This window comes from Somniosus microcephalus, chromosome 9, assembly GCF_052327205.1.
Source record: "Somniosus microcephalus isolate GS21.2 chromosome 9, FLI_Smic_1.0, whole genome shotgun sequence".
In the NCBI taxonomy this organism is placed as follows: Eukaryota; Metazoa; Chordata; class Chondrichthyes; order Squaliformes; family Somniosidae; genus Somniosus; species Somniosus microcephalus.
Window position 1 is genome coordinate 169331601 of NC_140995.1, and position 26059 is coordinate 169357659.

The window sequence follows — 26059 nt, forward strand, 5'->3', positions numbered from 1 at the left end:
TACATTTGAAGCATGTAGCGTCCTTCGCTGGGCATCGTTGTCTGGGGTGCTTGGCCTGGCCGCAGAAGTAGCATTTTGGTCCTCGAGACATTGCCGCTGTAGTAGGACTCCTGGGTGAACTTCTGTGTGGGGACTCCGGCGGCGTAGAGCTGGTCTGAGACCTGGATGGGGAAGATGGCTGATTCCAAGATGGCGGCCCCCTCGGCGTGCATGAGGCGGTGAGGGCCGCATGGCCGGAAGAATAAGAGTCAGAGTTTTTCTGGGCCACGTCCAGCGATCGCGCAGTGGCCACTGCCTTTTTTAAGTCCAGGACCTCCTTCTCCAGCAGTCTCTGCCGGATATAATTCGATTTGAGGCCCGTGATGAAGGAATCACGGACCAATTCGTCAAGGTACGCGTTGGCCGTCACGGCCTTGCAGTTACAGTCCCGGACCAGGTCCTTTAGGCCCTGTAAGAAATCGTCCATTGATTCCGCTGGTCGCTGCCTGCGCGTAGCCAGCAGATGTCTGGCATACACTTCGTTTACCGGCCTCTGGTATTGGGCCTTCAGGATAGTGATGGCCTCCGTGTAAGAGGTGGCGTCCCGGATGAACGAATAAATCCGATGACTTACGCGAGTAGTCAGTAGACTCAGTTTATCTACCTCGCTAGCGGATGAGGCCCCCGCGAAGAGTTCGAAGCATTTGAGCCAGTGTCCAAATTGATTTGATGCTTCAGCAGAATGTGGATCCAAGTCCAGACGCTCTGGTTTTAGGAGTCGATCCATCCTAGTATTCTTTAGTGATTAAAATTGATGGGCCTTCAATAACCACAAAACTAGAAGTTATAGATTTAAACAAGTTGGCTTTTAATCACTAAGATCAGAGCTAACATCTCAATACGCCGACTGGTTCACAGGAATGAGTCATACAGATCCTGGGATCTTTATGTAAGAGAAGTCAGGGGCGGAGCCAAGAGCCAAGACCTGGAACCTCCCAGGTTAGTCGGGAAAGAGGAAGTGAAACTATACACAGTGGGGGAGGGTAATATACATGAGTGCAAAACGAATACAGGATCAAGACAAACAGATTTCATTACAATGCTTCTTCCACCTCCATTTGTAGATACGCTTGAGCCAGGTCAATCTTTGTAAAACGTTTCCCTCCAGATAGTGAGGCGAAAATATCTTCTATCCGCGGAAGCGGATACTGTACTGTGTGCAGGACTGGGTTCACAGTCACCTTGAAGTCCCCACAGATGCGAACCTTCCTTGGCTCCCCAGGCGTGCTGCTCTATGCTTCCTTCATTACAGGAACAATGGGTGTGGCCCACTCGCTCCAGTCCACCTTAGACAGCACCCCCGAACGCTCCAGACTCTCCAGTTCAGCTTCCACAGCTGGGCGTATCGCGTATGGCACCGGTCTGGTCTTGAAACATTTTGGGGTTGCGTTATCCTCAATCTTTATGGTTGCCATTACTCCTTTTAGAGTCCCAAGTCCTTGTTGGAACACCTCTTCCGCGTCAGATAGAATTTGTGACAGACGTCCAGGTGCGACGTCGTCATCTTTTTTGTCAGTCACAGTTCGTGCCAGAATGGAATGCCAATCCAATTGTAGTCTTCGGATCCATTCACGTCCCAATAATGGTGGTCCGCCATCTCGTAGTATATACATGTATAGTTTCTGTGTTTCCTTTCCATTATATTCAACTGGCACCCTTATTTTTCCTCTGGGGTAGACCTTTTGCCCCGTGTATGTCTTCAATACAATGGACGTGTCCTTTAAGGGTATGTGTGAGAATAGCCGCTCATAGTCTCGTCGATTCATGACAGTTAGGGCTGATCCTGTGTCCAATTCCATCTTCACTGGGGACCCTGCTATCATGAGGGTGACCCAAATGGTTCGGTGATCTTCTTTTGCGATCACGTTGTGGAACTTTAAACAACTTAGTCGCCTGCTCCCGGAGTCATTATCACTCTCCTGATCTTCTGAACTACTATCTGTCAGTTTCTTTACTTTCCTGTACTGTTCCTTAGTAGTTCTTGTCGTGTTGGTCTTCTTTCCCGACCTGCAGACTCTTGCTGTATGTCCCATTTTCCCGCATTGCCTGCATATTTTGTCTTTAAACCAGCAGTCCTTCTGCTCATGGGTTGTTCTGCCGCAGCGATAGCAATTTTCGGCTCCATACGCCATTTCGTTAGCGCTGTATTCTTGTGGTTTCTGTTGTATTTCCGCAGCTCCCCGTGCTGCTGCTTCGTAGGATACTGCCACGCTGAAAGCCTGTTCTAGCGTCAGGTCCTTTTTTGAAAGTAGTCGTTTCTGCGTTCCTTCACTCTGGAGCCCGCAGACAAACTTATCCCGTAAGGTGTCTGCCAGTCCTGCTCCGAACTGGCAGTGCTTCGATAACTTGCGTAGTTCCGTAAGATAGTCAGCATTGCTCTCATCTTTGTGCTGGTTTCTTTTATGGAACTTGAATCTTTCTGCTATCAGCAGTGGTGTAGGGCTTAGATGTTCCTGTAAGATATGAACAATCTCCTCAAAACTTTTCTCCATTGGTTTAGCTGGGGTAATTAAATTCCGCAATAGGCCGTACGTACTCGCACCCATCAGATTTAATAATACCGACGCCCTCTTTCCATCAGCCACCTCATTTGCCTTGCAGTACACTTCAATTCTTTCCACATACGTGGTTCAGTCTTCTACCTCGTTGTCGAAAGCAGTGATACTGCCACTTTTCGGCATCTTGGGCGATTTAAAATGGCGCCTCCCGCGCTTTTGCTTCTTCCCCAACGGAATAAAATGGTGCCTCCCGCGCTTTTGCTTCTTCCCCTTACTGCCACACTGCTCCTAGCGTTCTACGGGGTAATGGCGGCGACCCGCAGCTTCGGCGCGTCTCGCTTTCCTTCCCCCCCATTTAGTTTCTCTCCGCTGTCCTGTTCTCGAACACCGACCGCGCCCTGTGCGCTCCACCCTCTCTCTCGTTTTCTTTTCCCGGCTACGCTGCGCGGCCCGATTTGTAGAGCCGCTCGATCGAGCTTGAGCCCGCCGCAATCCGGAAGGGTCAGCGCGCTAGCTGCTACCAGCACGATTCACTGGAACCACAGTCTCTCCCGCAATTCTCCAAACACCGATGGATTCTTTGGGCGGTTGCCCTCGGTCGACGCCCGTTGCTCAGACTACGACCTTCCAGGACCTTCCTTTCAGGCGAGATCCCCGTGAGATGATGCCACACTGCAGGTGAGTTCGAACTTACTCGTCGCCACTGTAAAGTCCGCGCCTCAATAATACACGGACTTCGGGAGAACAGTTTAACAGGTACTTTACTGAACAAGAGGCAGCTTGAAACTGAAACTACAGAAGCCTGCTAGGGCCTTTTATACAGGGGTGGTCACTGCCGGTACTGCAGTCTAAGACCAGTTATTCCCTTAAAGGTACATACACAACAGATAATGCATCACAGACACAGTCACAGAGAGTGCCAATCATGACCTTGGTGGCTGCCGTTTCGGTGCTGTGGAAATGGCAGTACCTGATTGGAAGGATTCAAACAGGAAGATGTGCCCAGATCTGTGAGCTAACGTTCAAGGAGAGGGAAGGGAGGTTGGAGATAGTTTGCAAAGTCAGAGAGGTAAAGGATGTTCTTATTTCAAGAGGGGGTGATGACAACAGTTTTGAAAGGGATGGGGGCAGTACCTGAGGAGAGGAAACCATTTACATTTGCTGTTATGTCAGATTTTCTTCCCCAAATGTAAAACACTCAGCTTCAAAGTGGCATCTCACTTAAAGACCAGTCCTAACACAGATAAAATTCACATACATTCAGCAGATTTGTGTATTAGCCTACACTGGACTTAAACGCATGACTTGGGATGAGAGTACTCCGGGGTCACTGATACATATCTGGTCCCCCAATAAGGGTAGTATTTCAGCTATCTACCTTGAAACTCTGACCAATCTTCTCACCTTCCTCTTCTGATGTTCCAAGATCATTTTCATCCTCCTCTTCAATACGGAGTGGGTGGATATGAGGGAGGCGATGCTGAACCCTTGTCCTGGACACTTTACTACTTTCTTCATTTTCAGTGGCATCGAACAGCTCCACCTTTACTTCTGAGTGAGAAAAATAAATGACTTTGGCTGTCAGCTCAATAGCTAATGGAGGAAGGCATTCTTTTTATATTTATCACATATTGCAGTCATTTTCTTTAAATAATCTGAAGGGAAATTAGAGCTCTTCAGAAGACATGCTGCATGGAACAACCAACATGTACTCAGTGGGAAATGTTTCACTGAGAATGGCACCGATAATCATTCTAAAGGTTAACTATTAAGTGAAAGCTCCAAATGTGTTACTTAGATAAAGGTCACATTCTATGGATTATTATGATATAGTTCTGAAAAGTGGATGAAAGACCTAATAATGTTGCCCTGTAAGCTTGATGTAGGAGAGATTGATGGACTGTACTGCTTCCCCATCAGAATATTCTCAATTACTAAGAATGGGGAAAAACTATTGATTTGAGATACTTCTTTAAAACTGTAACTTTTGACAAGGGTTCGTCTGTTCCTATAATAATTTTAGATTCAAACCAAAAGCACCACTACTTGCACAAATATCCCCCCACACAACCACACCCCACCCCCGTCCCCCACCAATTTCAGGGAGGCGGGGGAAGGGTGGAGGAATCTGATTGATTATGCAGCAGGTTGGCTTTCTAATATACAGATCTAAGCCAGAAATGCACTGAGCTTTGTGAAGATATATGTACAGACTATTGGAATTGTTAAGAATGTGATTTGCATTTTGTTGTGTATGCACCTTTAAGAGAATAACTGGTCTCAGACTGCAATACCGGCAGTGACCACCCCTGTATAAAAGGCGCTAGTGAGCCTCTGTGTGTTTAGTTTCACTATTGACTTCCACCAGTAAAGACTTATTTTGTTCCACTCCTGCAGTCCGTGTCTCAATTATTCACGGACGTAATACTGGCGACGAGTAAGAAACGAACTTACCTGCAACTCGGCAGCACCTCAGACGACGTTATTGAAGGTCGAAGCCAGAAGAAAGAAAAAAATTAAATAAAATCCAAAGAAACTCGAGAAACGGGCGTCGACCGTGGGCAACCGCCCTCCAAATCGTCGGATCGAAAACTTGCAGGAGAGACTGTCAAGAGCCAGGCTTGGTTCCCCGGTCTGTGGTTTCCCAGCTAATCGGGCTGGTGGCAGGCTAGATCCTTCCTGGGCTGTGGCGGGCTAGAGCTCAATCGGGTGGCTTTTCAACGGGGCCGGGCAGCGAGTCGGGAAGCAAAGAGAGAGAGAGGGGGTGGAGCACACAGGGCGCGGCCGGTGCTTCGAAGCCGGGCAGCGTTCGGACCTAAGAAGAGGGAGGGAAGTGTCCCAGAGGGTCCGCTCCACGATGGGAAAATAATTTTTTTTTAAAATATTAAACGCGCAAGAAACCATGGAAAGCAGCGCTAACAACAGCGGGGAAGAAGGCAAAGTGCGGGAGGCGCCATTTTGTTAAATCGGGGAAGAAGGCAAAGCGTGGGAGGCGCCATTTTAGATTTGCAAGATGCCGAAGACTGGCTGTATCACTGCTTTTGATAATACAATAGAGGACTGGACCACGTATGTGGAAAGAGTCGAGGTATATTTCGAGGCAAACGAAAAAGCGGAGGAGAAAAAGGCATCGATATTGCTAAACTTAATGGGCACTAGAACGTACGGCCTATTGCGGGACCTGATTACTCCAGCCAAACCGAAGGCGAAGAGTTTTAACGAAATTGTTGCTGTCCTACAGGAACACCTAAACCCTGCACCGCTGTTGATAGCAGAAAGATTTAAATTCCACAGGAGAACTCAGCACAAAGATGAGAGCAATGCTGAGTATCTTACGGAACTACGCAAGCTATCAAAGCACTGCCAGTTCGGAGCAGGACTGGCAGGTACCCTACGGGACAAATTTGTCTGTGGACTCCTGAGTGAAGGAACACAGAAGAAGTTACTCACAGAGAAAGAGCTGACGCTAGATAAGGCTTTCAGCATGGCAGTATCGTATGAAGCAGCAGCCAGGGGAGTTGCAGAAATTCAACAAAAACCACAGGAATACGGCACCCACGAAATGATACGGGGATTTGCAAAATGTTATCACTGCGGCAGAACTAACCATGACCAGAAGGACTGCTGGTCCAAAGACAAAATATGCAGGCAATGCGGGAAGATGGGACACATTGCACGAGTTTGCAGGTCTGGGAAGAAGACCAGCGACAACAAAAAGGCTACTAAGGAACCGTACAAGAAAGTACAAAAGATGACGGACAGTAGTTCCGAAGACCAGATGAGCGATAGTGAATCCGGGAACAGGAGGCTAAGCTGTCTCAAACTTCACAATGTAATCACCGAACCATTTGGGTCACCCTCACGATAGCAGGGTCCCAAGTTAAAATGGAATTGGATACAGGATCAGCGCTAACCGTCATGAATCGACGAGACTACGAGTGGCTATTTTCACACATACCCTTGAGAGAGACATCCATCGTCTTGACGATGTATACGGGGCAAAAAGTATACCCCAGAGGAAAAATAAGGGTGCCTGTCGAATACAACGGCAAGAAAATACGGAAATTGTATCTCTACATACTGCCAAATGGTGGACCACCATTATTGGGACGGGAATGGATCAGGAAGATAAACTTAGATTGGCACTCCATTCATGCAATGACAGTGGACGGTAAAAAAGATGAAGACGTCACTCCTGGACGATTGTCAACAATCTTAGCTAACGCCAAAGAGGTATTTCAACAAGAACTGGGCACGCTTAAAGGCGTAACTGCCTCGATAAAAATAGAAGAGAATGCAGTTCCCAAGTTTTTCAAAGCAAGACCGGTACCATATGCAATTCGCCCAGCCGTTGAGGCAGAGCTGGAGAATCTGGAGAAGGCGGGCGTGTTGTCTAAGGTCGACTGGAGCGAGCGGGCGACACCCATCGTTCCTGTCATGAAGAAAACGTTAAGCAATAAGTCCGGGGAGCCAAGGAAGATTCGCATCTGTGGGGATTTCAAGGTGACGGTGAACCCAGTCCTTCACACAGTACAATATCCTCTTCCAAGGATAGAAGACATCTTCGCCTCACTGTCTGGAGGGAAGCGTTTTACAAAAATTGAACTAGCACAAGCATATTTGCAGATGGAGGTTGAAGAGTCCTCTAGGAAGTATCTCATGATAAACACTCACAAAGGTCTTTACCAGTATCATCGATTGGTATTCGGAGTAGCATCGGCTCCGGCGATATGGCAAAGAGCGATGGAACAAGTCCTGCAAGGGATTCCGGGGACTCAGTGTTACTTGGACGACATCCTTGTGACAGGTGAAGATGACAGTGAACACCTTAACAACCTAGAACAGGTGCTCACTAGACTACGGGAACATGGGCTGCGAGCCAACCGCCCCAAGTGCGAATTTTTTAAGAAACAGATATTGTATTGTGGCCAGGTGATTGATGAAGAGGGGTTACATAAGTCCCCTGACAAAATTGAAGCGGTTGTTAAGGCCCCAGCACCTGAAAATGTGTCGCAACTGAGGTCATTCCTCGGATTGGTGAATTATTATCATAAGTTTTTGCCGAATTTGTCGACAATTTTGCACCCACTGAACGCCCTGCTACGAACGGGGGTAGCATGGAAATGGAGCGATGATTGTAAGTGTGCTTTTCAGAAGAGTAAGGACTTAATCACTTCAAGGGAAGTATTGGCTCACTACAACCCAGCACTGCCGATCAGACTGGCGTGTGATGCGTCTCCCTACGGCATTGGGGCGGTACTGTCACATAAATACCTTGATGGTTTAGAGAGGCCGATAGCTTTTGCGTCACGCTCGTTAACTTCTGCCGAGCGTAACTACACTCAGATTGACAGAGAGGCCCTCAGCCTAGTGTGGGGGATGAAGATGTTCAATCACTATCTGCACGGTCAAAAATTTACTCTACTAACCGATCATCAACCTCTTGTCTCCATTTTCAACCCTCAGAAGGGCGTACCGATAATGACAGCGCAATGGCTGCAGAGATGGTCCCTTTTCCTAGGGGCACACCAATATGACATCGAGTACAAAGGAACTAAACAGCATGGAAATGCTGATGGATTGTCACACCTACCGTTGCCGACGGTGGAAGAAGACCTTGCAGTGGATCCAATGGAGTTATTCCACTCAACCATAGTCGAATGTCTCCCTGTGACGAATGCAAACATAGAAAAGGAAACACGGAATGACCCGACACTATCACGGGTCTATGATTTAACAGTGAAGGGATGGCCAGCACATGGCGAACCACTGCTGCCAGCATTCTCGCCGAGAAGAGAACAGCTGTCAGTGTGCAGAGGAACCTTGATGTGTGGATCCAGAGTAGTAATTCCACCTAAGTTGACGGATAGAGTGCTCAATGAGCTTCATGAGGGTCATCTGGGTGGGGTAAAAATGAAGAGCTTAGCCAGAGCGTTTGTGTGGTGGCCGGGAATTGATAGAGAAATCGAAGAGATGACCAAGAGCTGTGCAGGATGCCAGAAGGTCCAAAACGCCCCACTACAAGCTCCTCTGCATCCATGGGAGTGGCCCTCATCTCCATGGCAAAGGGTGCACATTGATTTTGCTGGTCCCTTCATGGACTCGATGTTTTTAATTGCGGTGGATGCACATTCAAAGTGGCCAGAGGTAATAAAAATGTCCTCAACCACCACGGAAAAAACTATCACAGTTTTACGAACCATATTCGCCAGGAATGGGTTGCCTGAACAGATTTGCTCTAACAATGGACCACAGTTTGTGTCTGAAGAGTTCCGGAGGTTCTTAAAGAACAATGGTGTTAAGCACTACACATCTGCCCCATATCATCCAGCCACTAATGGATTGGCCGAGAGGTTTGTCCAAACATTCAAGAAGGCTATCAAGGCAATGTGTAATGAAGATATACCCCTACAACACAAGGTGGACAACTTCTTGTTTGCCTACCGGAATGCGACACATGCGGTTACCAACCAAACCCCAGCCATGATGTTCTTCAATCGAAGACTACGATGCCGCTTGGATTTGGTTAAGCCAAATGTCCGAAGGGATGTGGAGAACAGGCAGTTTCAGAATATGAATGAAAGGCCGACCAGGAGTTTTAAGATAGGTCAACCAGTTTTGGCCCGGGACTACCGCACTGAGAAATGGCAGCCAGGAACGATTTGTACACGGCAAGGACCTCTCATGTATACCGTGGACGTTGGAGAGAGCATTGTAAGATGCCATGCTGACCAGATTCTAGAGTCACTGGAAAACGTCAACTCCACACCACGATCTGATACACCTGGCAATGAAATCGACGTACCAATTGCAGCTACCGCAGAATCGGTGATATTGGAAGCAGATGAACCAAACAACGACATTGATCTCGACTCAACATTGCCAGAAGAACCTGATACCCCAAAGAGGCGTTATCCAGAATCAGGAAGCCTCCTCAAAGACTGAACTTATAATTGCTTAAACTTAACCAATGTATCTAGCAACCGTAATTGTGATTGTAATTAGTTATCATTTAGTTGCTAAATGAATGTTATGTACTGTTTATCTAAAAGGGGAGGAATTGTTGTATATGCACCTTTAAGAGAATAACTGGTCTCAGACTGCAATACCGGCAGTGACCACCCCTGTATAAAAGGCGCTAGTGAGCCTCTGTGTGTTTAGTTTCACTATTGACTTCCACCAGTAAAGACTTATTTTGTTCCAGTTCTGCAGTCCGTGTCTCAATTATTCACGGACGTAATACATTTGTATCATAGACTCTTAAGATGTAGGTCATTGCATATTTTACCCTATTTTAGCCGTTCATTGATTTTATTTTCATGTTTCACGAAGGGCCTTCTCATATGAAGGAAGGGAAATCATGTACAGAGACAGGCTGGGCTACCCTCATGCATCTCCTTCTAACTGATTATTTAATTGGGTAATATGTGGGAACAGTTCACGTGGCTGTCATCTTGGATGCAGAATAAACCATGACACAGGAGAGTGGCACTAAAGCAGGTAAAAAAAAAAGAAATAAAAGGAAAATATAAATTGTGAAAAAGACACGAAAAATGCTTAGTTCAATTAAATAAATGATTGCAATTGGGTGAAAATGGTAAGCAATCAGATTAATTGACTTTTTTTTTGAAACGTCCAAATGATCAAATCTATTGCTTATTCTTATAGCAATTATCACAGCTTGTCTACCTTTGGCCCAATTTTCTGCATGTTTATGTCATTTCTTGCAAAGCAACTCATCTCCCCCATCTTCTAGATGCAGGGGGGAAAGCCAGGTTCTGGACTCTCTCATGACTGCCACTCAGCCAGTAGTGAGCACCCTTAGTCCCAGTTGAGATAGATAATATCCCATTGACATGTGTCACCTGTGACTCCAGCAAAGAACTAAATGAAAATCTTTCAACTGGGAGGTTGAAATTACACTGGGGTAGAGTTTCCACTTTGGACGCAATCGGTGATTGCGGCGCAAATTGCGCCCATTTTGGAAAGTGTTTTTTCCCCAGAGGTTCCGCTCAAACTCATTTGCATATCGCTGAACGCAAAATCTGGCATGAACCAGCGAAGACGGGCAGCCTTTTAATACATAATTTAAAAAAAAATTGCTTTAAAGAGTATTCTTTCATATATTTAACGGTGGTAACTCAGTAAAGTTTGATTAATACAGCTGAAAATAGGTTTATCACAAAAAATAAGCATTTTAAATCACAGTGTCAATCCATCACCTGTGAGTCACCCAATTTTAAATGACTGAAAATGACTTTTAAAAATATACAAACCTATTTTCTAGTTAGAATTGGGTAGTCAGTTCCTTGAATCTTTTCATTCAAAACCTTTCAAAATGTACCTATTAGTCTCCTTGTGCCCAAAAGAACCAGCTGAATTTTTGGAGCCTTCTCGAAGGCCTGCAAATGAGTGCAATTAGCGTAAACTCCCAATGGTGATTCATTCACCCCCGGGGCATACCCGGTTGTGTGCGAGGGGCCTACGATGTTTTTAAAACTAGCACAAAGGATCGCGGAAACTCGAATTGCACTGAACGCAATTTGAGCTTAAAATTCTGCAATCGTTTCCGCCGTTACGGCAATACCGGAGAAATTGCGCCCAAAAAAACCAGCGCAATTGAGTGGAAACAGATGGGCTAATGGCTTCGTTAAAATGACAAATTTGATGAGTGTACCAACAGTTTGTCACTATCATACTGCACAATCTCAATCTAATAGCTAGATCATCACTCAAACCCATGCCAAAAGAAAGAATGTTGCAATTTTAATGGCATTAAGAACCTCAATTGTCATAGTGGAATGAGTACTGAATTAAGTATCTGAACTTACTAGTGTTTGTCTTGCTTTTCTTGTACCAGAAGATCGCAAGGCCACAAAAAACCACAAAACCAATGATGGAACCCAGAACTGCTGCTACGACAATGTTAATTGACTCTCTTTTGAGAATTGGGGAAATGATGAATGGCTTTGATTTTACTGTAAAATTAGATCCTGCAAAAAAGGAAGCAAGTTATAGTGATACAATAGTAGACTTCTAGAATTTAACTTAAGGTCTAAGATAATCTGATGCTATTTACTTAATAGTCATTAAAGCAAGCAGTTAATGGTTAACTTAAAACAATGACTGACCATTAAAATAATTAAAATTGACCAAGCTGCTGTCAATCTAGCACATACACAAGTATTTAATCATTATTATCCATTATTTGGCTTGGTGGATGAATTGCATTAGGGGGTCTATTTTCCAGGTTCTGGGAGTATGATTTTTCATGGGCTGGTGGTATGTAGAAACTCTACACTCTAGTCCTTTCCATTGAGACTTTGACTGAGATAACACTTTTTATTTCCAATGTTCTTCTCTCCTGAAGCCAGTAATTCCTGTTGAGAACAATTCTATAAACTACAACTATCCTTCAATACCGTGCCCATGTAGGCATTCTTAGTATGTGAGCAAAGGCAGTGAGTGTAATATATGTGGTTAGAACAAATGAAGGACAGAGGCACGATGAGTTGCTAGTCAAATGCTTGTTTACTAGGCCAGAGCGAACTGAGCATGCTCATACTAAACCATGTGATAATACATTACACTGCTTTCCCCTTAAAAAAAGTGTGTGTATTCACCTCTCAAATACAACAAAATTATGGTCCCACCTTTCCCAGCATTACATGTACCACATAACAAAAACTCTTGCCTTTTTTTTTATATCAACTACAAATGCTACAAATGAACTACAGTAAATCCAGTTTAATAACAGGTTGGCGGAGCCATCCAGATCTCATTAAAACATTTTTTGGGTGTTGAACCAATTTTTGGGCCGTTTTGAACTCAAAGAAGTAGGTACCACCACTCTGTTTCCCCACTTGATACAACCTTGCTCACAAGACAGTTATGGAATGGTTTCAACTCTGTGTCCAGACACTGATCAGTCCATTCATTCAAGGTGTTGTCATACACTCTTTTCGGTACCGAGTCCTTTTGAGTCTCATCTGCAATCTCAGTTGCATTCACGGGGAAGTCTTTGTCAACTGCACATAGCGTGAAAATCTCACCTTCACTCCCAACACACGAGTCCTCATATGGCAACCTGGACAAGGCATCTGCGATTGCATTTTGCTTTGAAGTGCGATATTCAATCGTGTAGTCATATTGTGACAACAACACTGCCCAATGTTGCATTCTTGATGCGGCCATTGCAGGGATGGTAGATTTGGATCCCAATATTGCTAGGAGCGGTTTGTGATCGGTTATCAGGGTAAAGTTTCTGCTGATCAGGAACTGTTGGAATTTCTTGATTTCAAACACTGTGGCGAGTGCTTCCTTTTCAATTTGCACGTAGTTTTTTTTTGCTCTTTGTGAGGGTTTGCGATGCAAACACGACTGGTTTCTTTTGGCCATCATCCATTACATGGCTTATGACAGCTCCCACACCATAGCTAGAAGCATCACACGCTAACTTAAGCTCATGCTCTGTGTTGTAGTGCACAAGTAGAGCATCACTAGAGAAACCTGTCTTACAAGTGTCGTAAGCTTCCTGATGCACTTTTGTCCACTTCCATTGGACATCCATCTTGAGGAGCTTGTGCAATGGAGCTAACATGGTCACTAACTCAGGTAAGAAACGTACGTAGTACTGGACTATTCCAAGGAAAGATCTTAACTCAGACACTTTGGAGCATTGATGACAGCATCAACCTTTTCCTTAACTGGTTGCAAGCCATTTGCATCAACTTTCAGACCAAGGTACACAACCTCGGGCTGCACAAAAGCACATTTTCTCCTTTTCAATTTGACGTTGTGGAAATTCAACCTTTGAAGCACTAAATCTAACACTTCTAGATTTTCTTCCTCGCTGCTTGTTGCGATCAGCACATCGTCTTGATTGCATAAGCAATTTGGAATTCCTTGCAAAATCTTATCCATCGTAGCCTGGATGATTTTGGGGGAGGACTTTACACCATATGGCAGCTTGGTGTATGAATACAGTCCCTTGTGTGTGTTGATAGTGAGATACTGTTGACTCTGTCAACATTCAGCTGAGCGTAAGCATGCGACAGGTCAAGCTTGGAGAAAACCTTTGACCCAGAGAGAGTGCTGCATACAAATCTTGGGATGTAGGTAATGGGTACTGCTCATCGTCAACTGCTTGGTTGATAGTAACTTTGTAGTCACCGCACAAGCGTACAGTTTTGTCTGCTTTGGGCACTACCGCAATCTGGGTAGCCCATTCACTTGTCAGTTTTTACTAGCACTCCGTTCTCTGTTTCTGTAGGTCTTCCTCCACCTGCCTTTTCAACACTTAGGGGATTGGCCTTGCCTTACAATAGACAGGCTTCGCATTGGACTTAATGTGGATATGTGCATCATACCCAGTGATGCCCTCATTACTGACTGAGAACATGCTTTTATACTTGTTCAGCATTGTGTCGAGTCGCTTCTTTGAAGCATCTACACTGAAGATTTTTTCCAATCTAGTTTTAATTTTCTCAACCAGTCTTTGCCCATGAGGGTTGGCCTGTTGTAGCTCGCTACAATAATAGGCAGCTTTGCTGACTGGCCATTGTGCTGAACTGTACATTCCATTTGTCCACGTCTCTAGGATTTCTTCGGAGTATGTTTTTAACTCTACGGTACTCTTTGTAAGTGGTATTTGATTAAACTTACTCTCATGTGTCCTTACTCATGACAGAGCAGTCTACCGCTGTGTCGATACACATATCAATATATTGGTCATTGATCAAAAGTTTTGTATGGAAGTCTTTCCCTCAACTGCTAGCATTGCTGTTAGTGGCATCGATTCTGTCGACTCCGAGTTCTTCAAATTCAAGTGTGTTCACTTCAATATTGTGAATTCCTCTCTTTTGTTGTCGCTGCTTTGCATTGCCATTAGAATGGTTCTTACTTCCTGTTTTCAGTCTAGCTCTGCAAGCTGTTGAAATATGACCTTGCTTCTGGCAGTGAAAACACTTTGGCCTAGAAATTCAGTATAGCCACGTTTGGGGCGCTACAGCCGGGCGTTCGCTAAATTTAGTGCCCGGCGCAACTTAGCGCCACCTTCGCCGATATTCAGTTGCATTGCCCCAAGAGGTTGCAGCTGCGCTAAAGCAGGCGATGCACGACTATCATAAGGTGCTAAGCCAGCGTGCCGAGGCGCTAACACCGAGGGCGGGCGCAGCGTAGGTGCGGCAAGTTGTTGATTGAAGGCAGACACGCTGGCACCAGTCAGCTCTTAAAGGGGGAGGGTGGACTTGTTTGGCTGCCATGCCCTGCACACTGCAGCCCTGAAGCAAGGCCTGACCATTGCTGAGTCATCATTTCAACGCCCAGGACCATGCAGAAGGCTAGGGAGCAAGTGGAGCGCTTCAGAGAGGGTGCCCTGAGGCTACTGGTTGGCGCAGTGAAGCGCAGGCGACCTGTCCTCTTCCCTGACAGTGGGAGGAGGCCACTTCCCAGCGAATACCGAAAAGCCTGGAGGGAGGTGGCAAACAGGGTGACCACCAACAGCATGGTTGCCAGGACTCCACTTCAATGCAGGAAAAAGTTCAACGACCTCACTCGGGTTGTCAGGGTGAGTACCCTTTCCACTATCCTGTTCATCCCTGCATGTGCACCTCAGTTTCTGGCCAAAGGGACCTGAAAGCCCCAATGCCCAGCCCTCATCCAACAGCTATGGGACTCTCATGAAAACCACTTGCACATTCAGCACTTTACACACTGTCAGGGCTATTCCACCATGGGAGGCAGTGCAGGCAAGATCAGGGCTTGACACTGTCAGGGCTATTCCACCATGGGAGGCCGTGCAGGCAAGATCAGGGCTTGACACTGTCAGGGCTATTCCACCATGGGAGGCAGTGCAGGCAAGATCAGGGCTTGACACTGTCAGGGCTATTCCACCATGGGAGGCAGTGCAGGCAAGATCAGGGCTTGACACTGTCAAGGCTATTCCACCATGGGAGGCAGTGCAGGCAAGATCAGGGCTTGACACTGTCAGGGCTATTCCACCATGGGAGGCAGTGCAGGCAAGATCAGGGCTTGACACTGTCAGGGCTATTCCACCATGGGAGGCAGTGCAGGCAAGATCAGGGCTTGACACTGTCAGGGCTATTCCACCATGGGAGGCAGTGCAGGCAAGATCAGGGCTTGACACTGTCAGGGCTATTCCACCATGGGAGGCAGTGCAGGCAAGATCAGGGCTTGACACTGTACTTAGAGGCCATCCTTTCTCTTGCAGGGCAAGCTGGCCCACAATCGCAGGCAGCAGCGACGGACTGGGGGAGGCCGTCCTGACCTCAAAGAGCTCAGCGACCTGGAGCAGCATGTGGAGCGCATTATGGCAGGCCGGCTGATTGGCCCCGTCGCCAGTGGAGATGCCGACCCTGTTCTGGACAGCAATGGTAAGGTCATCACCTTTTTGACCTCTCTCTTTCCACTTGTGCCTCACACCAGCATCCTTTGCCACTATCGAACCAATGCAGTGCATAGCAGCACTCATGTCTCCCTCGCTGCCGCCCTGTCCTCACTCTAAAGCAACTTTGTGCCTCCCTGCTTTCAGATGCTGAATCGCCAGGTGAGGAGCGGGTCCTCAAGCTGCCACTGTCAGTGATTCTGATTTCGAGGAGGAGGAAGAGGAAGCTGGCCCATCAGTGCCACCCTCAGCCGAGGCAGCCCATGGCCATGATGGGGACACGTCTTCCCTGGAGGGGAGCGGGGGGGAAGGTTCTGAGGAGAGTGAAGCTCCGGGGCCCAGCGGGCTGCAGCAACGCGGGAGGGGTGGGGAAGCTCGGCGACCTTCTCCCCGGGGGGTGAGTGCGGCCTCCAGTCGTGCTACGGTGAGCGCAGAGGAGGTGTCTGCAGGAATTCGGGACAGCACAGGCCAGGAGTCTGCAAGAATTCAGTGCAGCACAGGCAAGGAGTCTGCAGGCCTTCGCAGCAGCACAGGCGGCTTCCAGCCAAGTGCTCAGTCGTGCCGTGCATTCACTGGCTGGTCTGATGCAGACACAGATCAGGGCCACACGGGTACTAACTGCTGCCACCCTCGCTGGATCGGCCAGGCATCGCCGGGGCCCTCGCCGCGCCGCAGCAGCCCAGCAGTCTGTGCTTCAGCAGATTTCTGCACATGCTGCAGTGCTGGCCCATGCGAGTGCCAGTGTATCAGCCGACCAGGGAGTGCCTGTGCTCTGTCAGGTTGGCAGCATTCCTGCAGCCAATACTGTCACTCCTCCACTGCAGCTGCCACCACCCGTAGGACAGACTGCTGCCGCCCAAGCAGAATTGGAGCAGTCAGCAGCCGGGCCCTCCAGGCCCAGAGCTGGTCCAGGCCATCCCACAAGGGCATCTGCCGTCTCACCATCTGACCCTCAGCAGCCTTCCCCCAGCCTTGCTGCATCCACTGGGGTCCCATTGAGGAGGAGCTGCAGGGCGGAAAGGGGCCACTCGCGGAAGCGAGGCGGATCACCCTCGCAGGGGAAAAAGTAGAAGGTGTGGCCAAATGTTGTTTTTATATATGAAGGCCGAGAATGTTTTTTTTATATATGATGGCTGAGACTGTTGTGTTTGTTTTTTATGAAGGCCGAGACTGTTGTGTTTGTTTTGTATATGAAGGCCGAGGATCATGGTCATTTCTGTTTAACTGTTTTTTTCATTTTCTGAAGGTTGTGAGAGCCAGTTATGTCTCTGACTGTTTTTTGGGGGGTTTATCTGAATTAGTTTGTCATGCGGGAAGGGCACAGAGTTTGCACAGTAAAAAAATTTCTTTAATCACATTGTCCATGTTTGCACTTTGAACTATTTGTTGCCTTGACCGGCTGAGGCCTTGCGGAGCGGCTCCATTCATGTTCTTTCATTGGCAAAAGCCATTCCCTGAGAGGGGGCCTAGTACCGAGTTACAATAAGCTGCCGACAGACGGCCCTTGCACTTTGTGCCTCCCTCCCGTCTTGGTACTCCTCCTCCTCCTCTGGTGGTCCTCCTGGCAGTGGCTGAGTCCTGAGGATAGCCAGGTTGTGCAGCATGCAGCACACTACAACGAAATGGGAGACTCGCTCAGGCGAGTACTGTAGGGCTCCTCCGGAACGATCCAGACAGCGGAACCATTGCTTGAGCATGCCAATTGTGTGCTCAATGATGTTCCTGGTAGCTTGATGGCTGTCATTGTATCGCTCTTCAGCAGGGGTGCTGGGCGCACGGAGCGGGGTCATCAGCCAGGTGCACAAAGGATAGCCTTTGTCCCCGAGAAGCCATCCTCGTGGGTGAGCCTGGGCTTCGAAAATGTCTGCCACTGAAGTCTGGCGCAGGATGAAGACATCGTGGCTGCTGCCTGGAAAGCGGGCATTGACAGCTAGTATGAGCTGCCTGTGGTCACACACCAACTGCACGTTGAGCGAATGGTAGCCCTTCCGGTTGCGATAATCCTCGGCATTCTCTAGAGGTGCCCGCAAAGCCACATGCGTGCAGTCAATGGCGCCCTGCACCATGGGGAAGCCCGCTATTCCTCCAAATCCCATTGCACGCTCTTGCTGCTTGTCCAGGGTCATGGGGAAGGAGATGAACTGACGTCTCCTTCTGAAAAGGGCATTGGTCACCTGGCGGATGCAGCAATGTACCGCGAACTGGGAGATGTTGGCAATGTCCCCAGTAGCAGATTGGAAGGAACCGGTGGCATAGAAGTTGAGAGCCACCGTCACCTTCACTGTCACCGACAGAGATGTCCTGCTCCTCAGCTGTGGCTGCAGATCTCTGCGAAGCAGGTGGCAGATCTCAGTGACCACCTCCCTTCTGAATCGCAGCCTCCGAACACACTGCTCCTCAGACATGTTCTGATACGAGAACTGCTGGCGGTATATCCTGGGTGGGTAAGGCCTCCTGTGCCGACGCCTGTTGGCCCTTCTCTGTCTGGCCATGACTGGCACTCTCTCACGGCGTCTCTGAGCCCTTTGAATGCAATGCAGTAAGCCAACATTTCCACCCATTGCAGCCCCCATTATATGTGGCGACTCAAGGCTATGGCACTGAAAGTTAAATCCAAGTGCAAAGCTCTGGCCTGAAGCCACAAGTACCTGTGCGAGCACTCAGTCAAACCAGAAAGCTCTCTCCCTTTGTCTCTCTCCAAATATCCGTCTCTCACACAGAAGGATTGCCACAAAATGGCTGCCACTTATAATGCAGGAGGAGTCCCCTTTAAATAGCATCCCCCGCGCCCTGCAGCGACTGGGAACCGTTCCACTCAATCAGTTGCTGGGGGTGCCAGGCGCACAGAAGGGCGGCGCCACTGAAGTTCCGGTTCAGGGCGCACCAAGGGTGTTGCACCATGAAATGGCGTCAGGATCTGCGCGCGCAGCTGAGCGGGCGCTGCGGTTTCGCGCCGCCGCTAAATCTTGAGTGAAGTTCGCGAGAGGCGCAGATCGCGCTGCGCCCGGGCGCTAGCCGCTTAGCACCCCACTTCCCCTCCTCCTAAGGCGCTAGCGGCTGGCGCTAACAACTGAATTTCTAGGCCTTTGCATTTCTGTATTGGCAGGACTTTGGTGAGTGATTTCCATTGCAGTGATAACAATTCACTGAACTGCTCTCACCAACATGCTTTTGACTTGGTCTCACAACTTTAGGTTTGGCGATGGCTTTGTGACTGTGGACCTCAGCTACATTAGTCACTTCAGTTGGACGAAGCTCCCTAAAATTCTTAGATGCCATCTCCATAGATAGGGCAATTTTGCATGCTATGTCAAACGTTAGGTTTGGAGTTTTCAGTAACTTGGACTGTGTGCGCTCATCCACCAGCTTGACGGGCCGAATGGCCTACTTCCGTGCTGTAACCAGTCCCCACACAAACTCGCAATACACAATCTAAAATTGTGCCAAAGTTACAATGCAAAGGTAGGTTCTTAAGAGCTACAATGTACTCACTGATGGTTTCACTTTGTTTTTGGTTTCATTTACCAAACTTATAACTCTCTGCTATTTCTAATGGCTTTGGGTCGAAATAGTCCTCGAGTTTCTCAACAATGTCTTCAAACGACACAACCTTCGCTTTCCCTGGTGCAAGTAGGTTTGTCAAAGTTCTGTAGACATCTGACCCGGTCTCCGTTAGAAAAATTGCTTTCTTCTGTTCACGAATTACTTTATTTTGAGCTTGAGCATTCTCATCTGCACCTTCGGTCTCAATAATGTTATTGGCCCTAAAAAAATCTCCATCCGCTCACTGTAAGAACTGAATGGTTCACTAGCTCGGTCATATATGCTGAGGCTTCCGATGAATCCCGTAGACGTGGCCATGATTGTCCCGATCCCATCGAACAGTGACTCAGCATGCTACCCGTGTAGCTGTGAGAATCAACACCACTGTTGCTGTGTATACATACATGCGAAGATGAAACACAGACAATTCTGCATCAGCATTAACAGTAAAACATAGCAAAAATTCAGTTTAGGTGTCACAAATTCAACTTAAACTTTTCCACTCAAAGGTTGAACACTGTATCCTTCCATGATCCCTAAAAATGACTTTGGGATCCCATCCTTGTCACCAAAAACGTAATATATGTGGGTAGAACAAATGAAGGACAGAGACACGATGAGTTGCTAGTCAAGGTGCTTGTTTACTAGACCAGAGCAAACTGAGCATGTTCATACTAAACCATGTGATAAACCATGTGATAATACATTACAGTGAGTGTCGCTAGATTATTCAACCATGGGAGGGATCCCAAGCGAGGTCAATTCTGCCTTCATTTGACACCCACATACATGCATATTCTAGTAGAGGTCTCTGAATAGGAATCAGCTGCAGGTACTCCGGAGGTTTTTTCATCTCTCTTCCCTAGACCAGGAGAGCTGTAGCCAATTATCATATTCCTTTCACTTCCCTGGATGAGATCAGGTTCCTCAAGAAATGTCGGAGATCAAACCTGGGACTTTCCTTATCTCTATTGCTCAGTTTCACAGACAGCATTATACTTAACGGTGGTGATCAAAATGACATTCTCATACTTACCAAGACATATTGCTACAGAGCAGGTCAGTTTGTTAAATAATATGAATTCAGCCTGTCCTTGGTTGGGTTGCTGCTGCATACCATTTTGATTCAAAATCCTAAAAACCTGTGGATCTTGCCCACCTCCTGTCAATTGAACTGCCAGTATTAGGAGTCAAAGAGTAGGTAATGGCCAATTCATCAGCTGACACACAGATGTATACTGGAGAACACTTTAGGAAGCAAAGAACATAAAGGGGTAAAACTTGACAAACTTATTAGTGTACCTTTGGGTGAAGAGATCTTGAGGCTGAGGGAATAATCAGATCCAGGACTTGAGACTGCCAAGTTAGTAAAGTTTGCCCAGCCATCTTCCATCTTTATACTGGTGATCCCTAGAACAAGAAGAATAAATTAGAATGTCTATGGAAATTATTTACCAGCAACAAAAAAAGCAAGGTTAGGGTTAGGGTTGTCTGAAAACCCTGCATGCTATAAAGGGAGAAATCTCTACATTTGGATAGCAAACATTTTAGCACTGATTTTACAAGGCTTTGCCAGCAGCGTAAAGCTTCACATGTGGTGTGCACAGTTCATAAAGTTAATCACGCAAAATCGTGTGCCCGATTTGCAGGGTGCCACATTTTGTAAGGCGCAATTTCTGAAAACAGGCGAAGGCTGCTCTAGGCAAGTGTGAAACCTCATTTAAATGGGCCACTTATGATAGTACAATCCCACACTGAATTTCATAAAGCTGGGTCAGGGACCACTCACTGCATTCTGCTCACCTATATAAACTGGGCAAATGGCAGCTGAACGAACCTGGATTGCCTTAGTGAAAAGTTTCAAGCAAGGTTGTTATGGTTGCAGTGTGTTCACTGTAAATTTTTCATTGTGGCCATTTGTCTACTTCTGCATTTAAGACATGGCATACGTTTTAGGTTTCTGAATTGGATCATTGTTTCTAAACCCTTCAGTTTTCTAAGCAGCAAGTTCCACCAAACAGGGCCAACTTCTTCCACTGCTCTCCACAGCAAGGCCTCCAATAGGCCATTTAAGACTGAGATGAGGAGGAATTTCTTCACTCAGAGGGTTGTGAATCTTTGGAATGCTCTGCCCCAGAGGACTGTGGATGCTGAGTCTTTGAGTATATTCAAGGCCGAGATAGATCGATCTTTGGACTCTAGGGGAATCAAGGGACATGGAGATCGGGCGGGAAAGTGGAGTTGAGGTTGATGATCAGCCATGATCTTATTGAATAGTGGAGCAGGCTCGAGGGGCCAAATGGCCTACTCCTGCTCCTGTTTCTTATGTTCTAATGAGCCATTACTGAAGGAGGGAATATTTGGTGCCACCCTCATATCACACATCAAGCTCCCAATTCTGTTGCTCCCTTCAGTCTCCCGCACAGCAATTTCCAGCAACTCCCCTTTGACAGCTGCTGATTTATCCAATGTTGCAACTTGCAGACAACCAGCTTTTGGGCCAGACTCCCTGCATATATTTTCCAATGCTATTTAAATTCAGGGAGGCTAGCCCTCCCTATTGGTGCAGGCATGCCCATACCACAGGCAAGCATAACCCCGATTTTGCTGGACTAGCAGGATCGTGGCATTGTGTATTCGAGACACAACATTCAATTCAGGAGGGGAAGCTCCACATTAAATCAAAATGTCTCTTCCCAGCTTGCCTTCAATTAGCATTCGTGAAGCATAACACAGGGCCTGTAGAGGTGACTGAGAGATGCCACTATCTTCCTTCACAACATTTAGTACTATGGGGCAATTCAGGAGAATATACTTCCCCTTTACTATAGTATATAGTGTAAGGTTTTTAAAACCAATGCTTGAAAATCTGCTTGGATGGATGAACAGGAATTCCCTAAACTTATAGATTCACAATATCTGAACAAATTTCTACTGAATCCAAAAATCTCATGCTTCATGGCAATCAATATCTCTGTCTTATTCCTTAGTTTCCATGAAAGAGTTGATAATTCAATGAATGAGTACTCGCACCAGTGAGTATTTATGTGTAGATCACCTCAATGTAATTAGTTTTTGGCCAAATACTTGGTGAGGAGTGTAACAAACAAGAAAGCTCACAGAAGACCAATTGCACTGACATCAATATAGAGGAGTGGACATGGAGAATAGGGAATTCCTTGCATTATGTAACCTCCAGAATATCCAATTCAGTCTTTGAAGAACTAAATCGATGAACACTATGTAGAATTAACCATCACACTCCAAATAAGGCGATTCAGTCCAATTAAAATGAGACAAAAGCAGAAGTGGAATTTCCTTGATTCAATTAGGTTGTGCAAAATATAAGATTTTTTTCATTTTGTTTAATTATTTGGGGAATTTTTGTGATTATCAAGGTGAGAGATGTATATGCTGGGGAATCCAACATTTTTGGGAACAAAATCTTTTCATCAATGATCTCCACTTCATAAACTGCAGGATAGACATCCAGACAGGTCTTGATCGGGGCAAGTTTGTGACAAAATCAATTCAATTCTATTTTCCTTTTCTTGTCTATACCCCACTGGGGCAGTGTGCTTCTGTCTGGAAATACATAATTCAAAATATTCCATTGATCAAAGTGATCGAAATAAATTCCCCACTTTTAACTTTTTCATATTAACTGCGATAGAGTAATTGTAATATTTGTTTTTTTTTAAACTGTTTATTAAGGATGACCCAGTTGGGAAGATAACTCTGTAATGTATAAAGTAGCTGATAATTTTTATTTTAAATGCCCAGAGGATGGTTTCTCAGTACTCTAATTCTCTTTCAAGCCTAAATAAATGCATTTATTCACACTGTGTATATTTAATCTTTAATATTTTATACTAAAAATGAACACTATGCAGCTCATTAACATGAAAAGGTTCTAAGAAGCTATTTAATATCCAGAGAGGTGAAACTATGATAATGTTAATGTTTTGGGGTATAGTAGAAATATAAAGAAACAGGCTCAGTGGGAAATCATTTTATCTTCATTACTCAGACAAAGCATTTAAATACTTAAAGCACCAAACAACCAGCATTTAGAGGTTCAATCCATATTCTGTAACCTGTCTCATGCGTCCATCCTAGCAATGTGATTTGTTTATGATGGTGTGTTAACTGGTATTGTGAGAACAAGCTTCACAGCTCAAGTATCAGCCTCATGGTTCCTTTATGGAAAAAACTGCAATGTACCAGCAATGATCATCCTAGAACTGTAATAACAACAGAAAATGCTGGAAACACTCAGCGGGTCAGGCAGCATCTGTGGAGAGAGAAACAGAGTTAACGGGCTGGATTTTACCAGCCCTGAGGAGGTGGCGTTGAAGGTGGGTCAGGTGGGAAACTTGTAAAAAAAAATGACGGTGGGTTCCGATCCCACCATCAACCCGCCTTCGCGCAACTTTCCCAAAGGCGGGCTTGCAGACTCCGTTTTGGTCCCGTCTCCAAGCGGTGGGATAGGCCCTTAAGGCACTTAACTGCTACTTAACAACCTCTATAATCCCATTTTGAAAGGCCTTTCAAATTTTGCCACATTTCCAGCGTGCTGCATGGCTCTCCTGAAACACACCAGCTAATCCTGTCAGGTTCACAAGTGATTGGCTTCCTAACAGCTGCAGCTCCACCATAAAAACAGAGTTTTCAACAAGGATCAGTTGCAGATGGCAGAACTTTGTTTTCTCAGGTTTTGGAGAACGTTTTGCAGGTCTACTGATTTTGGAAGTGTTGAAGCTGAGATCTGTGACCTCCTGGGAAAACCCTCTCCCCACATTGACTGAATGCTTCCTCAACTGAGGTATATACCTGCAGCATGGGAACCATTTATTTCCTTTCCTCCTAGATCTCAGATTTGGACGAAGACCAGCCGTGGCAGCAGCAGAACCAGGAACAACAGCAGCACCAACAGCAGGAGCAACAACCTGCTGCTTACCCACCTGATGGTGTACAGGACAGAAGGCGCAGCGCAGGAAAGCACGTCGGCGCAGAAGATACCCCCAAAACAGGGTTTTCAGGATGAGGATCAGCTTCCTCAACATGACTGAGCAGCAGTGCCAAAGGAGGCTGAGACTTTTGCGAGAGGTAGTGGATGACATCTGCGCAATGCTGCATCCAACACCTGGAGCCCAGAGGATCGGATGAAGACCCCTTACCAGTGGCTGTAAAAGTCACCACCGCACTCAAATTTTTTGCTTCAGGGTCATTCCAGGGATCATCAGCAGACATCAGCGGCATCTCCCAGTCGGCCGCACACACTTGCATCATGCAGGTTACCAATGCTCTCTTCGCAAAGGCGCACAATTACACAAACTTCTCCACGGATCAAGCAAGTGTAACCGTGCGTGCGGTTGGCTTCGCAAATATGGCAGGCTTGCCAAGGGTGCAGGGCATCGTAGACTGCACACATGTGGCCCTTAAGGCACCCCGTCACAATCCAGCTCTTTTTGTCAACCGCAAGGGCTTCCACTGCCTCAACGTGCAGTTGGTGTGTAACCACAAGAAGGACATTTTGCAATAACAACAGAAAATGCTGGAAATACTCAGCAGGCCAGGCAGCATCCGTGGAGAGAGAAACAGAGTTAACGTTTCAGGTCTGGGACCCTTCATCAGAACTGGAAAAAGCTGGAGATGTAACAGATATTAAGCAGGTGCAGAGACAGGGCGGCGGGGGGGGGGGGCGGGGTGGGTGGTTAGGAGGGGAGGAAGAAATAGAAAGAACATCCTGTACTTTTGTAAGAGGCAGGAAAGATAAAATGTTGCAAATGGGAATGGCAAAAATCATACTGCATGAAACATGGGGGCAGGGATAATTATCTGAAATTGTTGAACTCAATGTTGAGGCTGCAAAGTGCCCAATCGAAAGATGAGGTGCTGTTCCTCGAGCTTACGTTGAGCTTCATTGGAACAATGCAATAGCCCGAGGATAGCGAGATCAGAGTGGGAGTGAAGCGGTGAATTAAAGTGACAGGCGACCGGAATCTCAGAGTCACCCGTACAGACTGAACGGAGGTGTTCCGCAAAGCGGTTGCCCAATCTGCGTTTGGTCTCCCCAATATAGAGGAGACCGCATCGTGAGCAGCGAATACAGTATATTAAATTGCAAGAAGTACAAGTAAATCGCTGTTTCACCTGGAAGGGGTGTTTGGGGCCCTGGACAGTGGGAAGGGAGGAGGTAAAAGGGCATGTGTTGCATCTCCTGCGCTTGCACGGGAAGGTGCCAGGCGAAGAAGGGCTGTTGGGGGGTGATTGAGGAGTGGACCAGGGTGTCGCGGAGGGAGCGGTCCCTTCGGAATGCTGAAAGGGGAGGTGAGGGGAAGATGTGTTTGGTGGTGGGATCACGTTGGAGGTGGCGGAAATGGCGGAGGATGATCCGTTGAATGTGGAGGCTGATGGGGTGAAAGGTGAGGACAAGGGGAACCCTATCGTGGTTCTGGGAGGGAGGGTCAGGGGTGAGAGCAGAAGTGCGGGAAATAGAACGGACACGGTCAAGGGCCGTGTCAACCACGGTAGAGGGGAATCCTCGGTTGAGGAAAAAGGAAGACATGTC

General features: G+C 46.8%; 1 protein-coding gene across 1 annotated transcript in view; it reads right to left on the reverse strand.

Annotated features, from left to right (window-relative positions):
• LOC147112824 (fibrocystin-like) overlaps positions 1-26059 on the reverse strand; it is a 610710-nt gene that overhangs the window by 25222 nt on the left and 559429 nt on the right. The window contains exons 40-42 of the mRNA XM_085998227.1: positions 20788-20895; positions 11369-11530; positions 3942-4088 (exon numbers count right to left, since the gene is read on the reverse strand). Of these exons, the coding sequence (XP_085854353.1) occupies positions 3942-4088; positions 11369-11530; positions 20788-20895 (417 nt within the window). The remainder of the gene's footprint in view (positions 1-3941; positions 4089-11368; positions 11531-20787; positions 20896-26059) is intronic.